Source organism: Oncorhynchus tshawytscha, linkage group LG04 (genome assembly GCF_018296145.1).
Source record: "Oncorhynchus tshawytscha isolate Ot180627B linkage group LG04, Otsh_v2.0, whole genome shotgun sequence".
Lineage (NCBI taxonomy): Eukaryota > Metazoa > Chordata > Actinopteri > Salmoniformes > Salmonidae > Oncorhynchus > Oncorhynchus tshawytscha.
The window spans coordinates 64,948,291-64,971,765 of record NC_056432.1 but is presented as its reverse complement, the minus strand read 5'-3'; the positions used below and the strand labels follow the sequence as shown (position 1 = coordinate 64,971,765).

Genomic DNA, 23,475 nt, shown 5'->3' with positions numbered 1-23,475 from the left:
ATGATGACTCCTTGCTGTCCCCAGTCCACCTGGCCGTGCTGCTGCTCGAGTTTCAACTGTTCTGCCTGCAGCTATGGAATCCTGACCTGTTCACCGGACGTGCTACCTGTACCAGACCTGCTTTTTTCAACTCTCTGGAGACAGCAGGAGCGGTAGAGATACTCTTAATGATCAGCTATGAAATGCCAACTGACATTTACTCCTGAGGTGCTGACTTGCTGCACCCTCTACAACTACTGTGATTATTATTATTTGACCATGCTGGTCATTTATGAACATTTGAACATCTTGGCCATGTTGTTATAATCTCCACCCGGCACAGCCAGAAGAGGACTGGCCACCCCTCATAGCCTGGTTCCTCTCTAGGTTTCTTCCTAGGTTTTGGCCTTTCTAGCGAATTTTTCCTAGCCACCGTGCTTCTACACCTGCATTGCTTGCTGTTTGGGGTTTTAGGCTGGGTTTCTGTACAGCACTTTGATATATCAGCTGATGTAAGAAGGGCTATATAAATAAATTTGACTTGATGTCTTGAGAAATTAACTAGTCTTAAAACAGACAAATACTGTCATCAAAAAGTGCAGAATAAAAGTAATTCTCTGGCTTGTAGATATCAAACAACTATATTGAACAAAAATATAAACGCACCATGCAACAATTAACGATTTTACTGAGTTACAGCTCATTTAAGGAAATCTGTCAATTGAAATAAATTAATTAGGCCCTAATCAATGGATTTCACGACTGGGCAGGGGCGCAGCCATGGGTGGGCATAAGCCCACCCAATGGAGAGCCAGGCCCACCCAATCAGAACTAATTTTTCCCCACAAAAGGCCTTTACTACAGACATACATACTCCTCAGTTCCATCAACTGTCCGTGTGACTCGTCTCAGATGATCCCGCAAGGTAAAGAAGCCGGATGTGGAAGTCCTGGGCTGGCATGGGTTATTCGTGGTTTGCGGTTGTGAGGCCGGTTGGATCCACTGCCAAATTCTCTAAAATGACGGAGGGGGCTTATGGTAGAGAAATTAACATTACATTCTCTGGCAACAACTCTGGTGGACATTCCTACAGTCAGCATGCCAATTACACTCTCCCTCAAAACTTGAAATCCCTCAAAATCTGTGGCATTGTGTTGTGACAAAACTGCACATTTTTGAGTGGCCTTTAATTGTCCCCAGCACAAGGTGCACCTATGTAATTATCAAGCTGTTTAATCAGCTTCTTGATATACCACACCTGTCAGGTGGCTGGATTACCTTGGCAAAGGAGAAATGCTCATTAACAGGGATGTAAACTAATTTGTACCCAACATTTGAGAGAAATATGCTTTGTGTGTTTATGGCACATTTCTGGGATCTTTAATTTCAGCTCATGAATCATGGGACCAAAATTTTACATGTGTTTATATTCTTGTTCAGTATAATATGAAAGGAGAACATTAGGTGGCATTTTCCATGTATTTGTTTTTCTAAATATGCTGCCATTTACTTTGGCATGTAATCAAAACATGTTTTCATCAAGATACAGAAGTTTTATTTCCTAACACATTGATAGAAAATCCACTTAGTTGTCAGAATGACAGTTCTGACATAATATATAAATTAAGTATCTCTTAAAATAATGAATTATAGAGTATCGGATGTTAATATATGCATTCAACTAAAGGATAAGAGCATGTCAAACGATTTGGATGATCAAATTCTATGATAAATTACAATGCCTTCATTTGTAATGTAAGTCTTAATTACCAGTGAAAGGAAAGAATGCACTTTTTTCTTCCTTGGCAAGTAAAATGTACTCAAGTCAAATGTGCACTTAAAAGCAGAGGATTTTAGCATGAAATCATACTCAACATATGCATTCTGAAATTGGTAGTTTGGCAAAGATCAAGACACTAAGACTTTTATAACCATTTTAACAAAGTGCTTTACCTTATAAAAGCACAAGTATAACATTTTGATTTAAGAGAAATGAAAAAGCCCATCATATTTTCCTTCATCAACAATCTGTAAACATACCAGCGTGTAAACATATATTTTCTACCATTCATACAATACATTCTTTGATAGAACACACCACTGCATATGTACAGTCAATTCCCTCAAGAAAATCAAAGGCAAAAAGACATTCGCAGAAATCTTTGAGAATTGACCATATCAATTTCTTGATATTAATTCAATAGAGTTATTACATAGAGCAATTTGAAAAAAATACATGTACTCCTAAAAATAGAGTATTATACTGCTCTATAACACCCATGAATAGAGCAGGGCTCTCCAACCCTGTTTCTGGAGACCTACTGTCCTGTAGGTTCAGTCCAACCTTAATCTAGTGCTCCTGATTATGTTAATTAGTTACAACTGGGGTTTGAGGTGAAAACCTACGGGAGGGTAGCGCTCCAGGAACAGGGTTGAGAGCCCTGGAATAGCGGAATAAAAAAATAACACATCCATCACTGAATAAAAAAAACAGCAGAGGAAATATTTTGCAAGTGTGTGTGCAAGAATGAGAAAGCAATGGCAACTTGGTTTTTCAATGGAGTCTAATGTGGAGTCTGTGATTTCCTCAGTAAGCTATACAAAAGTGCATTCACTGTCAATTGCGTACACATACACTGATTGTACAAAACAGGAAGAAAACACCTGCTCTTTCCATTACATAGACTGACCGGGTGAATCCAGCTGAAAACTATGATCCCTTAAGGATGTCACTTGTTAAATCCACTTCAATCAGTGTAGAAGGAGGAGGAGACAGGTTAAAGAAGGATTTTTAAGCCTCGAGACAAGGATTGTGTCTGCCATTCAGAGGGTGAATGGGAACAACAAAAGATCTAAGTGCCTTTGAAAGTGGTATGGTAGTAGGCGTCAGGCGCACCGGTTTATGTCAAGAACTGCAACACTGCATGGTTTTTCACACTTAGGTTTCCCGTGGTACACCACTCAAAATACACCCAGCCAACTTGACATAACTGTGGGAAGCATTGGAGTCATGGGCCAGCATCCCTGTTGAACTCTTTCGACACCAGCGTATATACGGTAATGTATATCGAAGTCCAATGTCAATCTCCTCATGATAGAATGTTTGTCATAGATGAACAATAATATCTGTATGCTATAATGCATTTGATAAATTGTATATAGATCTGGTTTAAGTATACATACATATTTACGAGACACAAAAAAAACTATTTGTAAACTTCACAGACCAAGAGTGATTTAAGAAGTGATTTTCACTCATCATCCATCCCTTCCACTGTGCAGGAGAGAGGAGCACCAAAGACCTTGCTGTCTGTGATTGTTCTCCATCTTCTCAGGCGGTTGTCAGGTCTGGACCTGAATATTAGGTGTTATATCAGCATTAAACAGAACTACAGCACAAAACTTGGTGCTAGCCCTCAGTTCACTGGCAGTAACTGCCCTTTTAACATCTGCGCCATAGGCCACACACTCCCCTAATCTACTCCATCAAAGCCTTGTGCATTCTCTATGGCGATGTGTAGCTTCTCCCTCAGCTCCTCAAACGACTCATAGGGAGGCAGGTCCAGCCGGTTGAAGCTGAAGACGGTAAAACAGAACCAAATTCAAATGCACATTTGTTGCAGTAACCAGGTAGGACTATTAGCCAAACTGCTGTATTGTTAGTTACTCACCATGTGTGGGCTCTGGGTAGTTTGTCTCGTGTTCCCCACTGCTCAATGGTAAACAGCTGTGGTCCGTTAGACCCTGCGATTTCACAACATAAAACAAGATTAGGAGGTGAGAATCTTATACAAACACCTCTGGTTACAACTCAGAATCCATGTTTCAAAGTTCATATCAATCTATGTAATGACAAAATGGTTAAAAACATAACCAGAATGTACCCTGTATTTTACAAATGAGTCTTAATACAGAGAAGTAGAGAAGAGGACTCACCATAGAGCTCTGCAAAGCCATTCATTGGGACCCGGGAGGTGCCAGTCACAAACTGCAACAGGCGGATACGCTTCTCTGCATCCATCAGCAGAACAGTCTGAGAATGACAAAATATCATTCAAATAGTTGGAATGAATATTGAGAATTCACCCAAAAACTAAGGCTGCACCGATGTGGAAATTCTGGGCCGATATCAGATATTTAGCGATATCCAACGCGTTCCTGGGAGTTTTCACTTTCAGGAATGGGCTAATAATAGCTAATAGCTCAAACCATTTGGACGCTAAAGCCAAATTCATAGGAAGACCTTTTCTTCACATTGCCCCACCCACTTTAAAAAAACACCACAGACCACGGTCTCCATCATTGTCCTTTGTCTCCACATCAGACAGATAGACATAATATATTTTTTTACCAATTATCGTCCGATACCGATATGGTCACCGATCAATCCTGCATCCCTAACAAAAACATTCTAGAATCCAGAGGCTTCTGTTCTAGTGGTGGAGTATCCTCTTACCTTCCAGAACCACAGGATGACAGGCTGGTTGGGACAGTAGCCATTCTTGTACTTGGTGTTCTCCCTCCAGTCGTTCACATCCACGTCTCCCAGGCCACACATCAGGAGCTAAAGAGAGAGAAAAAAACAAGATAGAACATCACTCAACGATCTGGAAAGACAGGCTCTCAGTCATGCATACATTTCAGAGTGATAGGAATGACACCCACCTCCAGCTCATTCTCGTCAAATATCTTGATGAGATCCTGGGGTATCAACTCATAGAATCCCTAAGACAAGAGAGAGGAACAAGCAATAAGTCAACCATTTCGTTCAATCTTATCACAACTGAATCAAAACATCTCAATAAAACCTAGTGTTTACCTCCTTGAATGCGGTCATCTGCTTCAGTATCCTGTTCACGAACCTCCACTGCATGACAAGACTGACAAAGAAAAGGTTAACTTTGAAATGGAAGCATTCAAAATAATTTGAAAATAATTTCAAATTTATCTAATGATGCAGACATTATGTGGTGGGTGGTGGTTTCACTGTCCATTAGCAAACCCTTCTAAGGCCAAATACGTGACTTGTGGGTCACCAACAGGTAACCAGCTGAACAGCACTATATGGCAGTGTGTATGAGGCGTGTTTCCTCTTTCTACCAGCAGAGGGCTCTGGTGCTTACTGGATGTATTCCTTCTTGTTGTCATCGGTGACAACTATTTCAGATCCTCCTGGCTTCAGCTCATGCTGGTGTGTCTAAAGAGGAGGAAATGTCATGTCAGCATAACTGATACCAGAGTACCACCTAGCATCGACTTTAACCTCTTCACTCAATAGGCACAAGATAGAACAGAAAATACTTGTGCCAAACAACAAATAGGAAGCAGGTCCCACCTGTCCAAAGAGCTCTTCGTCTATGGTGAACCTCAGATCCAGGTCTATCGGGTCATTCTCCAATATCCACTTCAGGGAGTTGAAGTACTCACTGTCCTGAAATAACAACACACAAACACCATTACCTCTTATGGTGAAACACTGCTGTTTTAGCTGTCTGATTTATCATGTCTCTACTATCTGATTAGGTGATGGGAAGATGTGAGAGTAATCTAGATAGTATTAGGCACCTACCACAGACTCCATGTCCTGTAGAGTAATGGGCTTCTGCAACATCATCTTGTAGAAAGGCCTGATGAAGAAGGCTAGAAAAAAAATAACATGTCAGGATCTGTTCCAACACACACCTAATCCTTGTGGCCCAAGCATAGAGCTGTCCTCAGCTCTTAGTTTCTCTACACACACACACACACACACACACACACACACACACACGTGTAACACTACGATTATACAAATTAATGATCTTTTACCAAACACAAAGTTCATGAGCGAAATCCCCAGCAGTGAGACTCACCATCCAGCAGCTTGCCATGGTAGACAGCCATGCCTGCCACACGGCCAATGAACTTGAAGTAGGACAGGTGGTCCTCATTGCAGAGGCCTGAGTTGGGGTTGATCTGCAGAGTGTAGTTGTCCCTGACACAGAACAGGCAGAGGAGAAACTTAAAACAGCTCTAAAGTCATCCAAATCCTTCTCTGATCCATTCCAGAACATATCCCCTCATTAAAGTGATTCATAATGCTGTCAGAGATGTTATTCACTAACAACCCCCATTGAGGGCATGTTCCATTTTTCCTTGCCTGAAAATGGAATTCTAACACATTCAAATAGACTCACGTGGCAGAATACTCAAACAGCCCATAATAGGGGTTGAACATCTCCTTGGAGATGAGGAAGAACCACTCCCTGGCCATGCCACCGTAATCCAAGCCCTTCTCTCCCTCAAACTCCACCCACAGCCGAGCCTTCAGGAAGTCGGCCCTCTTGATTGACAGGATTCGTCTGTAGGAGTCCTCTAGCACGGCGTTGCGCCTGAGCTTCATCTCAAAGCGATTGGGGATGTCAGCCTGGAATTGGAGATAGAGCAGGCTGAGTGAGTGGACTTTCTACTGAAGAGCTAAGTTGACATCAGATCAGGGGATGTAGCTAGACTAAATGACATAGAAGATATTGTGAGGATGATTGAAAGAAAGACAAGATAGGCTTTTACAGTTTGAATGTGCTGTATATCTGGCCTATTTGTGAAATAAAAACAATGCTTACCGGTTTCTTCATCTTCTTCCGGAAGTATTCATACTTCTGTTTATAGTCTCTGGAGTAAGGCACAGCCTAAAATAGACAAGGATGGGAGATCCAATGACCGGAAATCAATTATGAACACATGATGAATTACGCGGTTTTATGGCCAACCTGGAGAACCTGACTCCAAAAAGAGAATGGGTCATATTGCATTCCTCATATATTACTCTATCGGAATATAATAAATAAAAATCTCTAGCTATAGCTTTTTAAATATATCATCTGTACATACTGGTCCAGTTATGGCTGAATTCTGCAATCTGGGATCATCCCATTGTGTGTTCTTCGTATCTGAAAATACATCAGACTTATTCAGCATTGGTAGTAGGCGTATGCATTCTTCACTAATTTGAATACAATACAGATGTCATACATACTGTGATCTATGTAGAATATCCTCCCATCACTGTGGACCCTCTCCTCCCAGCCAGGCTAAGATAAGGGATAGCACAAACATTACTCCCACCATCATTTTCCCCCTTAAAAATCAACCATTCACTCAGAAATTTTCAACTTTAAGAGGCTCATCACATTGGGCTGCTAATTGCCTTCTTAGAATGCTATTATTGAGTATGATATCATTGTAAAGCTTACCGGCATTGGCCCGAGGTCAGTTGGGTCTAGCGAAGGTCTCCTCCTCATGTGCACAGGAATCTTCAATCTGGGGTCTTCCTGTTCACAGCCAGATAAACAGGAAATAAGTCACAAACAGGAAGGAGCAGTGAGAAGAATGGCAGTATTGTCCAGTGGACATTCTGGCCATGATGATGCGTGACTAGACCCTATAGGTAGGGCCTGGGTGTATTTCTTGATCATGTGACCTGATCAAGAAAAACTACATATAGGGTACCAGTCAAAAGTTTGGACACACTTACTCATTCAAGGTTTTTTCTTTATTTGTACTATTTTCTACATTGTAGAGTAATAGTGAAGACATCAAAGCTATGAAATAACACATATGGAATCATGTAGTAACCAAAAAAGTGTAAACAAATCAAAATATATTGAATATTTGAGATTCTTCAAAGCAGCCACCCTTTGCCTTGATGACAGCTTTGCACACTCTTGGCATTCTCTCAAACCTGATTCATGAGGTAGTCACCTGGAATGCATTTCAATTAACAGATGTGCCTTGTTAAAAGTTAATTTGTGGAATTTCTTAACTTCTTAATGCGTTTGAGCCAATCAGTTGTGTTGAGACAAGGTTGGGATGGTTACAGAAGATAGCCTTACTTGGCAAAAGACCAAGTCCATAATATGGCAAGAACAGCTCAAATAAGCAAAGAGAAACAACACTCCCTCATTACTTTAAGACACGAAGGTAAACAACTTTAAAAGAACTTTGAAAGTTTCTTCAAGTGCAGTCAGAAAAAAACATCAAGCGCTATGATGAGAATGGCTCTTATGAGGACCGCCAAAGGAAAGGAAGACCCAGAGTTACCTCTGCTGTAGAGGATAAGGTCATTAGAGTTACCAGCCTCAGAAATTGCAGCACAAATAAATGCTTCAGAGTTCAAGTAACAGACACATCTCAACATCAACTGTTCAGAGGAGACTGCGTGAATCAGGCCTTCATGCTCGAATTGCTGCAAAGAAACCACTACTCAAGGACACCAATAGCAAGAAGAGACTTACTTGGGCCAAGAAACACGAGCAATGGAAATCTGTCATTTGGTCTGATGAGTCCAAATGTGCGATTTTTGGTTCCAACCTCCGTGTCTTTGTGAGACGCAGAATAGATGAACAGATGATCTCTGCATGTGTGGTTCCCACCGTGAAGCATGGAGGTGGAGTGATGGTGTGGGGGTGCTTTGCTGGTGTCACTGTCACTGATATATTGAGAATTCAAGGCAAACTTAACCAGCATGTTACCATAGCATTCTACAGCGATACGCCATCCCATCTGGTTTGCACTTAGTGGGATCAACATTTGTTTTTCAACAGGACAATGACCCAAAGCACACCTCCAGGCTGTGTATGGGCTATTTGACCAAGAACGAGAGTGATGGAGTGTTGCATCAGATGACCTGGCCTCCACAATCACCTGACCTCAACCCAATTGAGATGGTTTGGGATGAGTTGGACCGCAGAGTGAAGGAAATGTATCCAACAAGTGCTCAGCATATGTGGGAACTCCTTCAAGACTGTTGGAAAAGAATTCCTCATGAAGCTGGTTGAGAGAATGCCAAGAGTGTGCAAAGCTGTCATCATGGCAAAGGGTAGCTACTTTGAAGAATCTCAAATATAAAATATATTTTGAATTGTTTTACACTTTTTTGGTTACTACATGATTCCATGTGTGTTATTTCATAGTTTTGATGTCTTCATTATTACTCTACAATGTAGAAAATAGTACAAATAAAGAAAAACCCTTGAAAGAGTAAGTGTATCCAAACTTTTGACTGGTACTGCATGTCCTTTGAAGAATGGCGGTATGCAGGTGCTTGCTCTCTCACCCAGGAAGTGGTCTTAGTGTTGTGGTCGATGAAGAAGGGTTTTCCGTTTGGGGCATTGCGGACCTCCCAGCCCGCCGGCATGAAACCACACTCCCTCTGTGAGCCGGGGGAGTGCTGGGGGGAGCCCTCAGGAGGGAGCATGGGGGGCTGGTACACAGTGGCGTTCTGGGACAGAAGAGCCTGGGCTGCTGCCTCTGAGGTTATCTGGAACATGGAAGGAGAGATGAAGATTAACACTATTGGTATACTCAATAGGAGGGTGGACTGGATCCTATATCAACATTATCTACAGTGTTTTCAGAAAGTATTCAGACCACAACTTTTTCCACGTTACGTTACAGCCGTAGTCTAAAATTGATAATTGATTCAATTCAAAATTATCCTCAGCAATAGCCCCATAACTACAAAGTTAAAACCAAAATACCTTATTTACATAAGTATTCAGACCCTTTGCTATGAGACTCGAAATTGAACTCAGGTGCATCACATTTCCATTGATCATCCTGGAGATGTTTCTACAACTGTATTGGAGTCCACATGTGGTAAATTCAATTGATTGGACATGATTTGAAAAGGCACACACCTGTCTATATAAAAAGGTCCCACAGTTGACAGTGCATGTCAAAGCAAAAACCAAGCCATGAGGTCGAAGGAATTGCCTGTAGAGCTCCAAGACAGGATTGTATTGAGGCACAGATCTGGGTAAGGGCACCAAAACATTTCTGCAGATTTGAAGGTCCACAAGAACACAGTGGCCGACGCCCGGCTGGTGGTGACGCTAGTAATACAGACGGGTAAAGGGTTTAAGTCTCCTATAAGTACTTCGCAGGCTCTTGATGTCGGCCGGGTGTAAAAGCCCATTGTAAAGTCTGTTGGGAGGTTAGTCCTGCAGCTACTGATGCGCAGTATGTAATCTGCAGAATAGGGTCTAACGACACCGCTCGCGTGACTCGACTGGGTCTCCATCATTCTTAAATGGAAGATGTTTGTAACAACCAAGACTCTTCCTAGAGCTGGCTGCCCTGCCAAATTGAGCAATCGGGGGAGAAGGGCCTTGATAGTCACTCTGACAGAGCTCTAGTCCCTCTGTGGAGATGGGAGAAACTTCCAGAAGGACAACCATCTCTGCAGCACTCCACCAATCAGGCCTTTATGGTAGAGTGGCCAGACGGAAGCCACTCCTCAGTAAAAGGCACATGACAGCCCGCTTGGAGTTTGCCAGAAGGCACCTAAAGGGCTCTGACCATGAAAAACATGATTCTCTGGTTTGATGAAACCAAGATTGAATTGTTTGGCCTGAACGCCAAGCATCACATCTGGAGGAAACCTGGCACCATCCCTACGGTGAAGCGTGGTGGCAGTCATGCTGTGGGGATGTGTTTCAGCGGCAAGGACTGGGAAACTAGTCAAGATCGAGGCAAAGATAAACGGAGAAAAGCACAGAGAGAGCCTTGATGAAAACCTGCTCCAGAGCGCTCAGGACCTCAGACTGGGGTGAAGGTTCACCTTCCAACATGACAACGACCCTAAGCACACAGGCAAGACAACGCAGGGCTTCGGGACAAGTTCTCTGAATGTCCTTGAGTGGAACAGGAACTTCAACCCAATCAAACATATTTGGAGACCTGAAAATAGCTGTGCAGCAACGCTCTCCATCCAACCCCACAGAGCTTCAGAGCATCTGCAGAGAATAATGGGAGAAATTCCCCAAATACAGGTGTGCCAAGCTTGTAGCGTCATACCCAAGAGTACTCGATGCTGTAATCGCTGCCAAAGGTGCTTCAACAAAGTACTGAGTAAGGGTCTGAATACTTATGTAAATGTATTTTTTAAATAAAATTAGCAAAAATGTCTAAAAACCTGTTTTTGCTTTGTCATTATGGGATATTGTGAATGATGAGGGGAAAAAACAATTTAATCATTTTTAGAATAAGGCTGTAACCTACCAACATGTGGAAAAAGTCAAGGGGTCTAAATACTTTCCGAAGGCACTGGAACTACACAAGTTAAGTAGGTCCTGATTGGCTTTTCACATGACTTTGAATACTTCTTCAGTGCACTGTGGTTTGAGAGAGAGTGAGAGCAAAAGAAGGAGGAATGCAGCCTACCTGGATGAGTGGCCGTGTCCAAGTGGTTATCCTGCTGTTGTGATTAACGTAGTAGGGTCTGCTCTTACTGTCCTGCTTCTCCTCCCAGCCTGGAGGCAGCCCCGCTGAGGTTGCTAACAACTATTGAACAACATAGAGAGGCATCAAACAATCCATACAACAATACCTCAAGTGAATAGAACAATAACTTCCTCTGAATCACTGAGCTACATGCTCAAACCTGATGACTGCATTCTCACTGTCCTTGCATCATCTCGGAAAACTATGGAAGCCACACTTACATGCTAAACCTGAGCTCAGATGATCCTATCCCACAAATACTGCTGTAATACAGGAGTGTTGTGCTTCGGTGTGTGTGTGTGTGTGTGTGTGTGTGTGTGAGGGCGGAGGGGATTCAGGGAATGCAACACACCACAGGATGAACAGGGTGTTCCTCTACGGTCAGAGTCTGGGCACTGCCTCTGCGACTGGAGTGACTTGAATGACTGGAAGGGCCCTGCAGCTGAAGAGAGCAAGACGACAGAAACCACAGTCATTACCCATACACGTGTTAATAGGCACATATTCTCCAGCTCTAGACAGGCACTAATACCCGTCTTACACTAAAATATTACAGTCCCTCCAAGATTACGCAATTGCATTTTAAATGTTTTTTTAAACAACAATATTATGCAAGGACTTGCAACTCCAACCAATCAGCAGTGCACATATATTGCATAATATGGTTCAATCAAGCCACACAGATAAAAACTTTGCATATTGCCATGTAAAATGTTAGAATTGACGTCGCAAAATCAATCATTTTTGCATATCACAAAAAATCCCAGCGAAATCCTGGAGGGACTGATTATAGCTGTGTTGTTATAACACAAGCTATAACGTGTGTTTCAGTCCCTTCTTGGAACTGTGGAGTACGCGTATCCCCAGGAGGCTTTGGGTGTCGGTCGATTAATAACGAGAGCCCGGTCAGCGCTGGCCAGTAAATTATTCACCTGGAGGGAGGTACGTCGGTTGCCGGATGTGGCACCCGAGGCCTGGAGGCGACTGAGCTCATCACAGAAGGAGTGAAACTCCAGGGGGGAGTGGGGTGGAGGGGGGGAGCGCTGGCTGTTGTACAAGGTGGACTCATCCTCTGTCATGATTTCCCAGCTCTGGAGCAGACAGGAAACAAGACAGATGAAGAGTTTACCATCTGTTCTGAAGGATGTCTTAATAGTGTTACGTCACTGTCTTCTTATCTGGCTATAAGCTAAGAAAACAGTTCTGGCCTGCTTGTTCTGGCACGGAGTGACGTTATTACACAAAACTGACATGTGATATGACTTCAGTAGTGCAACTTTTTTGGGGGACTTTGAGGAATACCCTGATCCTGAACTTGATCTTGTTAAGGGCCATCCTGACATTTAGTCATTTGCAGCCTCTAAAGAGAGGGGCTAGGACCAGAAAACATGTCCGTAAGATTAGTCCTTATAAACTCAGCAAAAAAAGAAACATCCTCACTGTCAACTGCGTTTATTTTCAGCAAACGTGTAAATATTTGTATGAACCTAACAAGATTCAACAATTGAGACAAACTGAACATGTTCCACAGACATGTGACTAACAGAAATTGAATAATGTGTCCCTGAACAAAGGTGGGGTCAAAATCTAAAGTAACAGTCAGTATCTGGTGTGGCCACCAGCTTGCAATAAGAACTGCAGTGCATCTCCCCCTCATGGACTGCACCAGATTTGCCAGTTCGGCATGTGAAATGTTACCCCACTCTTCCACCAAGACACATGCAAGTTCCCGGACATATCTGGGGGGAATGGTCCTAGCCCTCACCCTCCGATCCAACAGGTCCCAGACATGCTCAATGGGATTGAGATCCAGGCTCTTCGCTGGCCATGGCAGAACACTGACATTCCTGTCTTGCACGAGATCATGCACAGAATGAGCAGTATGGCTGGTGGCATTGTCATGCTGGAGGGTCATGTCAGGATGAGACTGCAGGAAGGGTACCACATGAGGGAGGATGTCTTCCCTGTAACGCACAGTGTTGAGATTGCCTGCAATGACAACAAGCTCAGTCCGATGATGCTGTGATACACTACCCCAGACCATGACGGACCCTCCATCTCCAAATCGATCCCACTCCAGAGTACAGGCCTCAGTGTAACGCTCATTCCTTCGACGATTAACACAAATCCGATCATCACCCCTGGTGAGACAAAACCGCGACTCGTCAGTGTAAAGCACCTTTGACAGTCCTGTCTGGTCCAGCAACGATGGGTTTGTGCCCACAGGCAACGTTGTTGCCGGTGATGTCTGGTGAGGACCTGCCTTACAACAGGCCTACAATCCCTCAGTCCAGCCTCTCTCAGCCTATTGCGGACAGTCTGAGCACTGATGGAGGGATTGTGCTTTCCTGGTGTAACTCGGGCAGATGTTGTTGCCATCCTGTACCTGTCCCGCAGGTGTGATGTTTGGATGTACGATCCTGTGCAGGTGTTGTTACACGTGGTCTGCCATTGCGAGGACGAACAACTGTCCGCCCGGTCTCCCTGTAGCGCTGTCTTAGGCGTCTCACAGTACAGACATTGCAATTTATTGCCCTGGCCACATCTACAGTCCTCATGCCTCTTTGCATTATGCCTAAGGCACGTTCACGCAGATGAGCAGGGACCCGTGGCATCTTTCTTTTGGTGTTTTTCAGAGTCAGTACAAAAGGTCTCTTTAGTGTCCTAAGTTTTCATAACTGTGACAATTTGTAAGCTGTTAGTGTTTTAACGGCCATTCCAAGTGTTTAAACACTTTACAATGAAATCTGTGAAGTTATTTGGATTTTTACGAATTCTTTGAAAGACAGGGTCCTGAAAAAGGGACTTTTCTTTTTTTTGCTGAGTTTAGGTCCGGGCCTATATACCTTAGATAGGTCGTATAGTTGGACTGCACACCACGTGCAGTTGTTTCATAATCGTACCAGAGACTGCAAAAGGATATAATAGAGTCTCGTCTCCATTTCAATATCCAATTCAGGAGAATAACTGTAATTCCATTTATGAATTTAAAGTGTCATTTAACTTTAATGTGAATTTTTCAATACATTAATTGAACTTCGATTGACTTGAAAGTTACCTCAGGAGACTCGTGTCTGTCGTTGGAGTCCTCTTGGTCGGAGATCTGCCTGCGGGCGGTGAAGGCGTGCTGGGCCTCCATGTGGATGTTCTGCCTTTGCTCTGCCTCTACCTGGCTGTCTCTACACAGGGAAACACACATACATACTCACAGTCAACTTTTCATCTCTTGAACAACCAGGTGTTAGTGTATTCCAATACTACCATTGTGTTGAAATAGTGCTAGATTAAGTTCAAGCTGTCAGAATAAAGGACATGACAGGAGAACCCCAGACTTACTGTACTATGGGCCTGTGCCACTGTGTCGTCCTGGTTTCGTGGTTGACATAGTAGGTCCTGCCCAGGTTGTCCTGCCTCTCCTCCCAGCCAGGGGGCATTGCAGGCAGCAGGTGGTTGTGCCTGGGACCGGACATGTCCTGGCCCTCTAGAAACTCCCAGCTAGGCTGCACAACAAAAACAACTGTTACACAACACGGCACATGCAGATGTCAATATTGCCCAAATCCTCTACATACATTTGTTCAAGTCAAACAAGGTCTTGGCCACTACTCAGAAAATTCAGTGGCAATCATAGGGACTTGTAATTTATTGAAGTGTGGCTTCAAATCATTCTAAGGAAGATGTCAGCATATTCATCAAAGGCCATGGACCCATGGTGAGACAAATATAGATTGGCCTTTTGGACATGGTGTTCCTAGCCACTGCTTACATTAAGCATGTTCAAGAATGATGACAGGCTGGTTTTATCAAAACTACATCAGGAGGGAGATGGCAGGCAATCAGCCATCTTGGCTTGACATTGGTAAAACAAGCCTAGTCTTTCCTCCTGGCTCTGAGCACCAATATGCTGTTACATGTATATACTGAAGCACGCCGGCTGAGCAACAGCCAAGGCACGTAGATTAGACACAGTCTAATCAAAGGAGGAGGGGGGTGACGGCGTGGGAATATTCAATATCAGGGGGTCAGGGGGGACAGAGGGCAGGAGATAGGGGTAGGTTGGGTGGGTGGCGGTCTTACATCCATGTCTTCAGTCTGTTCTGCAGCATCCTCTGAGTTGTTTTTGGGTAGGTAGGTCATCTTCAGACGGAGATGACCCTTGACCCTGGATTTGTGACTACATCAAAACAAAAAGTAAACACTTTACAAAAAAAATATGGAAAACAGTGCACTTTCTAAATGAGAGTAATGTGAGCCTCTTAGGTGTATCAAATATACAATAAATGTCATTCGAACAATGTATCATTGTGACGGACTCAAACATGAAATTGAGCTTTCTCCGAGGTAAAATCAATGTACCTCATGTAGCTATTTGAGCTTAATTTATACACCTCAGGAAATAAGGTTATTGAATGTTAGGCAAACTCACTGGAATGGAACTCAAGATATTATTCAAATTAATTTATGCAATGCCAAGAGGCTGAATGTGATAAAAATGTCACAAAGTAAATCCATGTTAAACCAGGAAGGATAAGCAGCTTGAATAATCATGAAATAATGCCAACCTTCTCGGGTGAAGTAGAAAATCCTTGAATGTGTATGGCCTTTCAATGTTTGGATTTTCTGTCTGAAAAAATAAATAAAAATAAAAGTATTTAAAAACCAGTTGAAATGCTCTATAAAGATATTTGCTGTATAACATCTACGCATGCAGTAACTGTATAATATATGAACAGTAAACAAGTCCTGTATAGACAGATGTACAGTAGGTCTACTGTAAATGCCAGCTAAAAGGTAGGAAAAAGTAACAAACATGGAGGACTGTATTTCCATAACTATGGACAACGTTGTGGAACGGACTCTGACATGAGGGGTATGTTTACATGAGTGCGCTTATGAAGAGTTCATGGGTGAAGATAACTATGTAAAGTGTACAGATCTCCAACAAATTATATCTAAAGGAGAACATGGAACACCAAACAGCACATAATAGCCTACTCCTTTAGATGTGGGATTGGAAACATGTTGATTTAGGAGAATTGGTTTCCACATACATTATGCAAGTGCTAAATAAACTATTTCCTTGCACTTGACTCACCGGTATCTGGTGTAATGGCACGTCCACCTGCCCCAGAAAGTCATCACGTGTCTGCGGAAGGATATAAGAGAATGTAATGGGGAGTCATGTACAGTAGTCATTCATGAGTCAGTCCAACAAAAAAGGGAGTGGTTACAATGTATCGGCATGTTTGCCAGCTCGCACGCACACACACACCTACCTACCTCTCAAGTGCAAAAGGTATGAGTCACACACACACACACGACTAGCCAAGATAGATAATCATTTTCCATGATACGGTCACCTTTACAGCACGTGCCATCAGCCCTCATGGATGATTTAGTTGTAAATGTATTCATTGGAACATTATACACATAGTTCTATTAGACAAGGTGTTCCAAAAAATGGCACAGCACACAACCCCAAATTGACATCAGAAAATGCTGGGGACCCTATCTGGAAAAATTATATCTAGTTAAAAGGGAAACGTCAGGATTCTAGCAATGAAGCCCTTTATCCACTTCCTCAGAGTCAGATTAACTCATGGATAGCATTTGTACGTCTCTGCGTGCATTTTGAATCAATGCAACAGCCACTTTCAATGCAACATAACAAAATAAAATGAATTACGCAATAATTATTATGCAAAACTAATAACTACGCAAGAGATTTTGTTGGCAGAGCACATCGGAGTAGGATTTCTATTGCATTGGCAGGCACGACTCAGGCCTGCACTTTACGTGCGCCATAACCAAATCAGAGCTGCAGTAGGCCTATATGCAAATCAACCATTGCCATATACGGATTTGTGCCATTCACTTTGAACTGGACTGTTTTACAGCATGAACGATTATTATGCACTTGTTTTGAGATCAAAGCGAGAGCTGCATGTAGCCACGTGTGTACATTTGGTCATATTCTTTGCTAGTTACTGATTTATTAGCCAATTTATAGCTAATTTGTATTCAGAAATGTGGGAGTGATCGCTTCCTACAAGAACACAAAATGTGAACATTTCTAGCCATCTTTGAAAAGCGAGTTAGGGAAAGAGCTTTTTTTGTTGTTGTCCTAAATGACCAGTGTTGTATTTAAAAAAAAGGCTTGAATAAGCTAAGTAGCCAATAGGCAGAGGGTAACATAATTTGTCTGATTCTCTGTAATAACGGTATGGGGATAATAATATATTTTATTTTGTAAAGTGGTTTCTTGCATCAAACAAAATGTTCAGCCACCTCATCTGAAGGACAAGTGGATAAACAGGTTAATGCCAAGCTTGCATGTTTTTTTTCAAAAGTCTCAAGGAATGTAGGCCTACATTGAACACTACACATTGGCTGCTTCTGTAGGCTGAATGATAGAACCGCTATTTCCATGTTAAAATGTTATGTGATGCATTTTCTTCATAGTTATTATGGTAGGCCACTCTGGTAGGGCTAGATTATTATCAAATAGTCACAGTAGCCTACCTGGTCACTATTAAAATAGTCAATTAAAGGGTGTACAACCTCAGTGTTCACAAAGGAAGTTGCACAGAATTTTCACAACATTGAAGTTTGCTCTCAGCAGACCTTAAATTTGCTCAGTGCTGCAAAAATTAGAGGGAACAACGCATTCGGTCACCTGTTATTCATTATCGATAGTCTGATTACTGTAGTCAACCAGCTTGGTCTTGGAAAACAGTGTTTGCCAACAGCTCTGCTACTGTACAGTATCTTTACACAACCTTGGAAGGAAAAGCAGGTCATTCTTGCATCATCCAGGACAACACTCAGATGTGATGCAAAAAACATGCATGACCTTTGAGCTCTGTTGAACTTCACTGCCTGGGGACTGATCGTCATGATTAGGGAGATTCATGTCATTCTCATGTTTGGTGTCTTGTTTATCCTCTGTGTTTGGCCACAACACTGAGCTGCTGATCATGATTCTGGGGCTGCTACTCTTTTGCCCTTTAAACAGCCAAATAGGGGTTAAGGTGTATCGACTGATCAGGAGAAATGGTCACTTATCAGGCTTAGTGAGGTATCAGGGCTCATATCAAGATGGTGCTTAGCCTTGTCAATGTCCAAAAGGCATCTGGTCAGCTCACAAGAAATAGGCAAGGAACACAGAGAGGCAGAGGGAAGAAGAGAGTGGGAAAGACAGAGAGAGACAGAGAGAAAGTAAGTAAGGAGGGAGGAGATGTAGCCACAGTGGAGGCCATGAGGGCTCGCCTCTGACTCCAAAGCTCTCACCGCGTGGCTAATTCTGGAACAATTCTGGCAGCACGCTTTTGTCTACCTTCTCTTCACGCTCCACTGACAGGCTACACATACACCAGCGTTTTGAGTATGTAGTTTTCCCTACATCAGAGATAACTCTTACTTTGAGACTAACAGTGTCAAAATACAGGAACATATGGTATCAGTCAGCCCTCTTTAAATAGCACAAGCCATTGCCTGGCAACAGTACTGATTGGAGCTAATAAAAGTAGAATATACCAGTCAAAAATGTCAACAAAAGTGTCCTGTGGAATAAATGTAATAAACATGTCTTGAAACTGTTATTCAGATTATGTTTCCAGAGGAGCTTCACTAGGAGGCTATCACTGGATTAAAATAAGTCATAAAACAGGAGCACAGATGCTTATGACCTGCTGGGCTTAAGCAAGAGGTATGCAGCGGAGGGTCTCTCATGTCCTAAATGAGATTATATAAGAGTTCAGCTGTTATAAAGATAGCAGCTTTGGCTAATTGCTGGTGCAGGTCTTACTTGACAAGCTGCTAAATGCAAAGAGGGAGAGGGAGCAAGGGAACATGAGTGATAGAGGGGGAGAAGGACTGACACATGATGCTTTACAAACACGGTCTAGCAGGGGGACCCGCGAGGAAGGGAACACACCATCCTTTTACTGTAAAAGGCTCAGTCTCCAAACACCCTCTACCTACACAACATGATCCCCAGGCCTGCGGACGGCTGGCATAAATGAGCGCTACTCTAGTATCACGTTGTAGGGCTGGCCAGTGCAACAGCGGGCCAGACTATCTGGAGTCGGGGGGAATATTTCAGAGGAGCTTTATTTATAGCGAGAGGGGGGGCCCTGCTTTTCCCACAACTAAATTTAGTCAGGGGTAAATACTTAAACTGATTACTCAAAGCATTAATAGAATAATAAAAACAGAGAACCCCTCTTAACCAAAGCACGTGTGTACAGAAACACTCACAAGGCCGCCGCAGACAAGTATCGCAAGAGGGAGGCTTTCTTTTCTTTCTCTTTTAGCATTTTGCTTGTTAATCGCATGACTTATCTGTAGCTGTCTTCTCAGTTACTGAACTTTGCTCCTGCTTGCTCGCAGGGAGCCCAAAGGCTGAGTAAACAGAGCAACATGTAGGGTACAGACTGAGCACTGAGCAATTAAGGAGGTAGCATTATCAAATGGACATCACTGAAAGTTACACAAACTCTTAGCCATCTCTCTTAGAGAGTAGGTTTACTGCTTTACTAAACAGCACAACATATTTAAAATGGAATCTAATGGAGCATTTCAGATACGCCATCTTATGGGTGACGAACATAACAAGTACAACATAAATACCCCATTTAGTGAATACCACAATCTCTATTTATTGAGGTTAGAAGTGAAATGGTTCAAATACAGGCCAACCACAATGAGCCAATACACTATCACACTACACAGTTGAAAACATAAATTCTATAATTTAACCAATAAATGTACCACCCGTTCTACTACATTTGGCCAAAGCATAGGCCTAATTTCTCTCTATTCTCAGCCTTGCTAAGCTCCTAACCTACCCCACCCAGTGAAGGAAAAAACTCACCGTGGTCTTTCTTGCAGGGCTCTTTTGCATGTGATCCCTTTTGTGGTTAGTGTTTACATCAATGACAGGGCTAGAGACCCTTGCCCCAGAGCCGTGGGACACATGGATGTGCACATGTGGAGAGTTAGATAGGTTTTGGTTGGAAACGTGACATGAAATACCAGTATTATGGTAGGGGACTTCCAGAGAAAAGCTCCTTTGTAAGGCGTGATGACAATGGTTTTCCTCAGGCATTTCCTGTCCATTTCCATTGTCTGCGAGTCCGGCAATGTGGCTCCTCTCTGAAAGTTTAGTTGAGGGGAGAAAGCAAGCAGAGGTGCTGCGAAACAGCTTAATGTGGCGAGGGCCACATTCACCCTCCGACTGAGGGGCCTGGGTTGGAGATTTAGGACATTCAACATTGACTGTTGTTCTGTTTCTAGATGCCTTCCCAGACATTGGTCGCTGGTGGGCAAAGTGCAGTAGCACACTGGAGTGTTGGTCTAAATTTGCCGATAGGTCGGCCTTGTCGCGACACGGTCTGTCTAAGGTAGCCGAGTGGTCAGTCTTCTCACACTCCTCCATTTTGTCTTTAGGTCTATCTGGAAGGGGAATGTTAAAATGCACCATGGGCCTGGCGTCTCTGAACTCCGCTGACGGAAAGCTGCTCTTAGAGAGTCGCATGCCGTTCATCGCCGTGGCGATGGACGCTTTTGAGGTCCCCGTCTCGTCCTCCTGCGGGGGCTCACTGGGGGACAACTGGAGCTGGTGAGAAGTCTGGTAGGAGCCCCTGGCTAGAGGCAGGGCGGGTAGTGCCACAGGGCTGACCGGGGAGGCTGGTGGTGTATTACAGGGGCTCCTTGGAAATATAACCAGGGATGAGCAGCGTCTCAGGGGGACCCTGGCTTTCCTACGGGGCAGAGTTCTCTCATGGGATGCCCTACGCTGATCTGGGAACTCTGGCTCAAAGATGCTGCTGCTGCTGCAGTAGCCTGCGTCGCTGGCCGTGCTGCTGCTACAGGATACCCCGTCTGAGCCACTGCCTGCTCCCACCTCGCAGACCCCTGGCTCGCCGCCCTCAGTGCTGTTCTCCAGCTCTCCATTCAGCTTGCCACGGGGCTGCAGGGAGATCTGCAGAGTACTCTTCTTGCTGACGGTGTTCACCTTGGGTATAAATACGGATGAGTAGCGCTGTAAATTACCATATTCCGGGGACAGGGGAGGCAAAGCCAAGGCTAGCTTCCCTGGAATCGCCTTCATTTGGACAGAGCTGTGTGCTAGGATCTCTGCGGGGCTGCGGGTTGACACACAGAGACCGCTCTCCTCACCATGGCTGCTCAGTCTCTCTGACAGAGGATCCGTATTGCTTCTTCTCGACGCAAAGTGCAAGCGGAGCCGACGTGCCATTCGTCTAACGCTCTAATCTCTGGGAGACAGTAGTGAGCGTGGCATGGCAAGAGACCTGCTGTGGAGGAAAGACTTCTCCGAGTCCCGTTCTGCTCTGTGATTACAATCATTAGCGGCTGCACATAGCCAAAATAGCTCTGGTGACAATCTACATTCCTCTCAGGGCTGCTCTGTAAGGCTAGTAGTCAGGGGAGGTCAGGCACTCTTCTTTGGAGCCACGACCCAAACGCACAAGCCCTTCAGACTGAAGTAACCCCAGTGGTCTTCCTCTTTATGGAACTGAACTCAACCCAGTCACAGAGAGCTGCACCAAGGCTTTAAAGGGCAGTACTCCCATTCCAGCCAAACCTCAGCCTTGTTGCAACTGTGCCTTCTGAAATATAGACAGACCGTGTCCGACACCCCCCTGCCTCTTCCAAAAGCCCCACTCCTCCTGGTCGCCTCACTAGAAACAAGAACACAGGAGTCTCTTCGGCATCTCAGACTGGAGAACTGTTCATTTCTGTTTCAGGCCACTCACTCAAGACTCTGGCGCTACTGGCTCTCAGCAGCAGCTATGCTTCTAATGTTTCTCCTGCGCTGTGCCCCCACACATATTTTTACCCACTGGTATAGAATTACAGGAAATCAAGAGGAATGAGTTTCAGCATAATTCTATATGAAACTGAGGAATGGGTGTCCTAATACACACACACTTTTTTTGTATCACTATTTTGACAGATGAGCCCTGTAGATAAAAATATACATATTTATACAAAAAAGCACAATATACACATTCATCATAAAAAACAAATCCACACAATCATACACACAAAACCATACACACAATGCAATCATAAAATACAAATAAGTTAATTAATGAAGGGTCCCCTAACAGCAGTCTGAAAAGCCCTAGAGGCACCAATTCCCCCAATTTCAGGGTTTGAGATTGTTCCACATGTAAGGTGCAGAAAAACGAATAGCATCCATACTGGTAAACCACCGGGGCCGGGGAAATATGTAGGGAAGATACTGGTAGTTAACCTGCAAAAGTCAGCAAGCTCAATAACTGAATGCTTGAGTCCCTCGGCAGCACTTTGAAGCGCGGATAAAGACATGAAAGCTTCAGCTGATGGCACTGTACAAAAACGAAGAACTGAAAAAGAACAAAGGGCTGGAAAATGTCATAAAAAATGATCTACAAACTAGGGATGTGACAAATGAAAAACATGTAACTTTCCGTTAAAACAATAAAAATTCATAAAGTTCGACTCTTCCTAACTTTCACCAGGCCTTTATAGCCTACTGTCTACAGAAAGTAATATGTTTTGTGGTAACTGCACTGTGATTTGAATTTTGTGAAAAAAAGAAAAAAAAAGATTTTGCTTATCGGCTGGCGATTTTTCTTAACATGATCGATCCCAACTTCATTTTAACGTTTAAACATTCATACCTACTACAAACAAACTTCACTCCTACAGTAGCTCAGCACAAAACTAGGCAACTATAGAGAGCTTAAATTCATGTATAAAGCAGCTTTGAAACACAAAGGGATATATGCGGCATCACCTGTCATTCGACACCTCATGTACAGTAGCTGGTTTAATTTAATATGCTGTCATTGACATTTCACTCCATATCAACCAAAAGCTATTGTGTGAGGCTGGGGCTATTCTGGGGCATTACTGTCAGCCTGGCCTGCAGCAGGTCAGTTCCATACTGTAATGCTATGAAAGTGGCACAGGCTGGATGTGATAATGACTCACCAGTTGAGACTGACGCAGTCAGGGCGCCCACGTCGCACCACATAGTGACTATTCTCACAACAACCAGTGATGGGCATGGGGGTATCAGGAGCCACTAAAGTATCAACTAGAGGTCGACCGATTATGATTTTTCAACGCCGATATCAATTATTGGAGGACTCAAAAAGGCCGATACCGATTAAATCGGCCAATTTTTTTATTTAATTGTAATAATGACAATTACAACAA

At 43.5% G+C, this 23,475-nt stretch overlaps 1 protein-coding gene across 5 annotated transcripts in view; it reads right to left on the bottom strand.

Moving 5' to 3' along the window:
* Positions 1–3,350: 3,350 nt before the first annotated feature.
* Positions 3,351–23,475, bottom strand: part of LOC112249192 (NEDD4 E3 ubiquitin protein ligase) — a 46,689-nt gene continuing 26,564 nt past the window's right edge. For 3 of the 5 annotated variants that reach the window (XM_024418927.2, XM_024418928.2, XM_024418926.2), the window contains 24 exons: positions 16,337–16,387; positions 15,804–15,865; positions 15,319–15,415; positions 14,578–14,741; positions 14,300–14,420; positions 12,174–12,332; positions 11,594–11,683; positions 11,182–11,301; positions 9,074–9,277; positions 7,212–7,289; positions 6,995–7,049; positions 6,850–6,908; positions 6,582–6,647; positions 6,156–6,385; positions 5,832–5,953; positions 5,549–5,619; positions 5,315–5,410; positions 5,103–5,176; positions 4,799–4,859; positions 4,645–4,704; positions 4,436–4,543; positions 3,916–4,012; positions 3,651–3,723; positions 3,351–3,555 (listed from right to left, as the gene is read on the bottom strand). In XM_024418927.2, the coding sequence (XP_024274695.1) occupies positions 3,453–3,555; positions 3,651–3,723; positions 3,916–4,012; positions 4,436–4,543; positions 4,645–4,704; positions 4,799–4,859; positions 5,103–5,176; positions 5,315–5,410; positions 5,549–5,619; positions 5,832–5,953; positions 6,156–6,385; positions 6,582–6,647; positions 6,850–6,908; positions 6,995–7,049; positions 7,212–7,289; positions 9,074–9,277; positions 11,182–11,301; positions 11,594–11,683; positions 12,174–12,332; positions 14,300–14,420; positions 14,578–14,741; positions 15,319–15,415; positions 15,804–15,865; positions 16,337–16,387 (2,421 nt within the window). In that variant the 3' untranslated portion in view covers positions 3,351–3,452. Of the gene's footprint in view, positions 3,556–3,650; positions 3,724–3,915; positions 4,013–4,435; positions 4,544–4,644; positions 4,705–4,798; positions 4,860–5,102; positions 5,177–5,314; positions 5,411–5,548; positions 5,620–5,831; positions 5,954–6,155; positions 6,386–6,581; positions 6,648–6,849; positions 6,909–6,994; positions 7,050–7,211; positions 7,290–9,073; positions 9,278–11,181; positions 11,302–11,593; positions 11,684–12,173; positions 12,333–14,299; positions 14,421–14,577; positions 14,742–15,318; positions 15,416–15,803; positions 15,866–16,336; positions 16,388–20,116; positions 22,071–23,475 lie in introns of those variants that run through there. The other 2 variants (XM_024418924.2, XM_024418925.2) reach the window with 2 other exon arrangements.